This window comes from Strongyloides ratti (assembly GCF_001040885.1).
Source record: "Strongyloides ratti genome assembly S_ratti_ED321, chromosome : 2".
NCBI classification, from domain to species: Eukaryota; Metazoa; Nematoda; class Chromadorea; order Rhabditida; family Strongyloididae; genus Strongyloides; species Strongyloides ratti.
Genome location: NC_037308.1, coordinates 9,484,729 through 9,490,728, shown reverse-complemented (window position 1 = coordinate 9,490,728; position 6,000 = coordinate 9,484,729). Strand labels below are relative to the sequence as shown.

At 22.7% G+C, this 6,000-nt stretch overlaps 2 protein-coding genes across 2 annotated transcripts; one reads left to right on the top strand and one right to left on the bottom strand.

Annotated features, from left to right (window-relative positions):
- Nucleotides 1-1,609: 1,609 nt before the first annotated feature.
- Nucleotides 1,610-2,272, bottom strand: SRAE_2000301900 (DNA/RNA-binding protein Alba-like family-containing protein; the record flags this gene model as incomplete). Its single annotated transcript, XM_024654164.1, has 3 exons — nucleotides 1,610-2,044; nucleotides 2,090-2,205; nucleotides 2,263-2,272. The coding sequence occupies 3 exons, from the start codon at nucleotides 2,270-2,272 to the stop codon at nucleotides 1,610-1,612; spliced, it is 561 nt and encodes a 186-aa protein (XP_024507562.1).
- A 317-nt stretch (nucleotides 2,273-2,589) lies between these two features.
- SRAE_2000301850 (DNA polymerase subunit gamma-1) lies at nucleotides 2,590-5,728 on the top strand (the record flags this gene model as incomplete). The annotated part of the gene is made up of 2 exons (XM_024654162.1): nucleotides 2,590-2,955; nucleotides 2,999-5,728. The coding sequence occupies 2 exons, from the start codon at nucleotides 2,590-2,592 to the stop codon at nucleotides 5,726-5,728; spliced, it is 3,096 nt and encodes a 1,031-aa protein (XP_024507561.1).
- Nucleotides 5,729-6,000: the final 272 nt, after the last annotated feature.

Here is a 6,000-nt window from a genome sequence, read left to right as displayed (position 1 = left end):
TGATATATATTTTTTTTTACATAAAATATTTTATCATAATATATATATCATAATATTTAAAAGTCAATAATATATTGATCTAAAAAATCAAAAATAGATAAATATTAGTATAACAAAATCTCAGAAAAGAAATGAAGAAGTAAAACACATTATAATATTATAGAATGGCGCGAAAAGAAAGTGACCCTCATGAGTAGAACAAATATATGAAGATATCTTTAACAGGGTAATTTAAATAGAAAATTATCGCAAATGCCATGTCTGTAGTATAACTTATTCATACTTGAATACCTAACATTATGTGAAGTACAGTAGTTTTATATGTATTAATTTCTTATAACCCATCTAGTTTAACATTTTTAACTTGCCTGCCTGCCTGCCGGTATTAGTTAGAATACAAGACATACAATCGCCTCATTATTATGCAATGATCCAAATAGCTAAAGTAGGATTTAAGAATTATTAAGATGTTTATTAAAAAAAAAATATTTTATATAGTAAATTAACTTTTTTTAATTATCTAATTTAATAAATAACTCTATTTATTTACAAAATTTAAAAAAGTAAGTATAATTAATGTATCATAAATATTGACAAATATTATACAAATATTAAAAACATCTTTTACAAATACTTTGTACTTTAAAATTACAAAAAAAAACATTTCTTTTTCAAAAATATAAATGGTAATTTGAGAAAACAATATGAATGAGTAAAAGTAGACAAAACATATATAAATAATAGAACAAAACAACAATAAATGAGTAATTTTTCTAAAAATAAAAAATTTGAAGTAATTATTACCATTTAGCATTAAAAAAGTAAAGAAATGAATAATATTTATTATTACTTATATTAATTAATAAAATATTATTATTTCTTTAAATATGATGATGAGTATGTGAAATGTTTAAAGATATACAAAAAAAAAATAGTAAAAAAATGTTAGATGGCAATCTTCTCTTTTTTTATAATAAAGTAATATTAATAAATTAAATATTTATATTTAAAAAGTTATTTTACTTAGAAAGTATAAAAGTTAAATTATTATTTACATCCTATTTAAAAATCATAATATGATGGAATGTAATTACTTTTATATGTCATATTATGTCTATTCATTTTTAGTAATTTAAATTTCACTCCTGCAGGGTTAGTGAAATTAGAACTTTATTACTTTTAATTCTAAAAGTTAATTGATGTAATTTTAATAATTGTTAACAATTTCTATTTTAATGTTAACAGTTGTTTTCAGTTAACTGACATTTCACAGATGGCAATCTTAATTCGATAATTATTGTTTCATTGTCATACTTGTAATTTTAAAATATAATTGTGATTTATTATAAAACAGATTTTGTATTGTTATGCAAGCTATTGTGTAACAGACTTTGTGCTAATATAGTTATAAAAAAATATATATCGGGTGTAGTATAAATAATAAAATAACAATGTATCATTACATAAGTCATTTCATAAAGAGTTTATTAAATCTAAACAACTTTTAAAAAACAACATAAATTTAATTTAAAAATATAACTTATTCAAATACTAAAACAAAATTTGATATAGGTACAAAATTAAAAACATAACAAAATAAAATAATCATTTATTTTTTTTCTGATGGTTTTATTCTTTTTTTTCTAGCCCATGGATTAACTTGATCAGGGTCTTCTCTCTGGATAGGTCTTTTCAATCGTTTCTTTTGTTTATCATTTTCCATTGGTTTTTTAAGAAAAGAGGTACATTTAATCCACTCCTCAAAATCAGCCTTTCCCTTGACAGTTTTTTGAATTTTTCTAATAGGGCATTGATCTAATTTATCTTTTGACAATAATACCCATAAAGTTGGTATCGTTTTCCTTTTAAAAATTTTATTACCATCTTCACAATTAATATTGTTACTATTTTCTAGAACAGATGTAATTTTGTTAGTTTGGTAGATAACTTTTTCATAAGTTCTTTTAAACAACTCAGAAAGTGATACTACTTTATGGCAAGCACGATCAGATCCTTTTATGATTATTTTTCTAGTTGATTCCTCCTAAAACATTTAAATTAACTATACTTTTTTTTTGTAAAAACATACATTAAAAGTTGATTTCATAAATTCAAGTAAATTAGATGTCTTAGAATTTTCTTTGACATTAACAATTATTATATTTTTATCATAATTAATGCCAGGAAAACTCCATTCTTCACTGTCTATACCATTTTCCATTGTAAATTAAATATAAATAACATAAAAAAGTTTAAATCTACATAAACGCATTACCAAAATTTTTTGTATATGTTTATTGAAATTTATACTATATAGAAACTGTGAAAAGTTTATTCGCTATAATTTATACTTTATTAAGTTTGTTGTATATTAAAACTATAAATTTAGTTTTTCTTTTTCTTTATATTTAAATTTATTTATATCATTAAACAAATTTGAATTACATTATCCCAATAAAATTCTGTTATCTCTTATGTGGAAAATAAGTAAGAACATAAACTTCAATGATTAAATAAAAATTAAATAATATTTTTAATTTATTAAGTTTTTTTTTTTATAAAATAAGGTAGATTGTTACTTTTTAAAAAATGTCAAAATGGTTTAAATTTAATGGTAGACATAACAATATTTATTTTTTACGTTTTTCATCAATTGAACGTAAACAAATTCCAATTGTTCCAAAAATACTACATGATTATTTATTTAATGATATACCAACAAATCCTTTAGATAAGAAAAGATACAAAATAGAAGACATTAAAATTCCAACGTTACCTAAATTATATTGTGAAGGGAATATTTTAAAACATTTTGAATTACTTGGTGAGAAATTTAATAAAAATTATGATAATTATTTAATAAAAGCTTTTTTAACAAAAGAAATTCCTCCAATGCCTAAAGAATGGGCTTTTATTGAAGGTTGGGTAAAGTATGAAAATGACAAACCAATAAAAGTAGGTTGATAAAAATAATTTAAAATTTATATACATATATAAGATTGACTATCCAGATGAAGATTTTTTAGTATTTGATGTTGAAGTTTGTGTACAAGATGGAAGATTACCAACTTTAGCTGTAGCTTTATCTAATACTTCATGGTATAGTTGGTGTAGTGAAAGATTAATAAAAGATACACCTGTTCCTGTTTACTCAAAGATTGATCATTTGATACCATTAGAAGGATTAGATAAAGATAGCAGAGAAAAAATTATTATTGGACATAATGTATCTTTTGATAGAAGTAGAGTTAGGGAACAATACTATGATAATGCATCAAAAATAGCATTTTGGGATACAATGTCAATGGCAATAGCAATGTATAGTGTATCTGATTCACAAACAACATTTTATGATAAAAAAGATTATAATCCATCTATTCATAGTGAATATTCATGGTTAGAACAATGGAAAGAAACTGTAACAAAATATAACTTAAAAGATTTATATAATTTTCTTGTACCATTTGATGATGAAAATCATATAAATGTAGAAAAAGAAACTAGAGATTTATTTGTTGTGGGAGACATTCAACAAATTAGAGATGAATTTCAACGTTTGACACAGTATTGTGCTACTGATGTTTTAGCAACACTACAGATTTATCAAAAAATGTACAATGAGTTTATGTATAGATTTCCTAGTCAAATTACACGTTATGGAATGATAAAAATGGCTAATGTTTATCTACCAATAAATCAATATTGGAATGGTTTTCAAGAATTTTGTGATGATGAATATAAAAAAATTGTTAATAAATTACGTAATGATATTATTGGTTTCATACAACAATTGATTGATAATTTAAAAGATAATTATGAGAAAGATCCATGGATGTTTGATTGTGATTGGAATATAGATAAAAACAAAAATTTACCTAAATGGTTTTTAACTTGTTTGTCAAATTTTAAAAATAATGATTTAGATAATGTAGAATTGAAGTTTAAGTCAAATGAATTACCAAAAGTTTTTGGTGTTTGTTATGGTATCTATCCTGTTCATTATATAAAAAAATATGGTTGGGGATATTTAAAACCAATAAATAAATCTAAAAATTCATTTAAAAATTTAGAAACTTTTGACATACCGAATATGCCAGAAGAAGAAATAATTTCTCTTATTGAGTCAAATAAAAGTAAAGGTTTTAATAAAATAAAAGATGAAAGCAAACCTGTAGGGAAATTTAAGTTACTTTTATTTTATCGTCTTCCTCATCCAACAAATAGTACAGGAAATGTTGGAAGTATTTTTTCAAAATCACATCAATCATTATTTAGCGATAATATTCTTTTTTCGACTAGAGGTTCTGAAATAGCTAATTGTATTATTAATAATTTAGCTAAAACAACATATTGGGTAAATTTTCAAAAAAGATTTAAAGATGAATTACCGATATGGAAAGATGATAACTGTAATTATGGAGTAATTGCTCCATCAGTTGTTCCTGCAGGAACTATTACAAGAAGATCAACTCATAGACTATGGCTAACTGTTACAGCTTCAAAAAAAGATGTTATTGGTTCTGGTTTAAAAAGTTTAATCCAAGCTCCAAAAGGATACAAAATTGTTGGTGCAGATGTTGATTCACAAGAACAATGGTTAGCAGCAATTATGGGTGACAGTATAAAAAAAAATAAATATATTGGTGATTCTTTATTTTCATATCTAGTTCTTATGGGAAATAAAAATGAAGGGACTGATCTTCATAGTGTTGTTGCTAAAGAATCAGGAATTTCAAGAAATATAGCTAAAATTTTAAATTACGCCAGACTTTATGGTTCCGGTCCAAGTCATGCAGTTTCTGTTTTAATTAAGCACAATGTTCCTATTACTGAGGCTAAAAAACTTGCCCAAAAAACTTTTGAAAAAACAAAAGGTAAACAAGGACTTTATGTAGAAATTAACAAAGGTTACATTAAATTTTTTTTACCATGGTATAAAAAAACAAGAGATGAAAATGAATTTAAAACACTTGTACATTTTAATGATAGAATTTTTGTTAGAATAGGTGATAATGTAAATGAAAATTATACAACAAATATAGTTAAAGAAGAATTTATAAAATACGCTAAAACTTCATTAATAAATGATTTACCAAATAGTGAAATAAAATTTTTTAAATTATTATTAGAAAATATAGAAAAAAAATGTTTTAAGAAAACAATATATAAATTATATTATGATGGAATTGAATCAGATACATTTAATTATTTGAATATTATTTTAGATAAACCTGAACTAAGAACACCTATTTTAAATTGTAAACTTGGTAATGGTTTTCATCCAAGACCAAAATATTCTACCGGATCAATTCATTTTTTAAATTTTTTTAGACGTTCTATTACAAATTGGATAATTCAATCATCAGCAGTTGACTTTTTACACATGTTACTAATTAATATGGAATGGTTATGTCAAAAATATAATATTGATGCCAGGTTTTGTATATCTATTCATGATGAAGTAAGATATTTAGTTAAAGATGAAGATGTTTATCGAGCTGCACTTGCATTAAACTTAAGTAATCTTATGGTTCGTGCAGCTATATCTCAAAGATTAGGTATTCATCAAATACCATATTCAACGGCATTTTTTTCACAGGTAGACATTGATACAATATTAAGAAAAGAAGTTGATGAAGATGTTACTTGTTCTGAAAATTCAACAATTGAGTCTGGTATTAGTTTAACTTATGATGAAATTTATGAAAAAACTAATGGAAAACTATAATTATGTACAAATTATTAAAAAAATTTTTATACTTTTTTTTATTTATGTATACTTAGATAATCAATATTTTATGTATTGTTTAAAAAATTCTCATTACAAAAATTAAATAATAAAAAGTATAAAAATAAATATCTTTAATATAACATAAAAGTGATGTATTCAAAGAGTTATCTTATCTTATTTATGATTACTTAACAATTATTGTAAGTAAAATTAGATTATTTTTTTTATATTTTATTTTATTTTAAAAAGCTAATAACAAAAAGAATCCT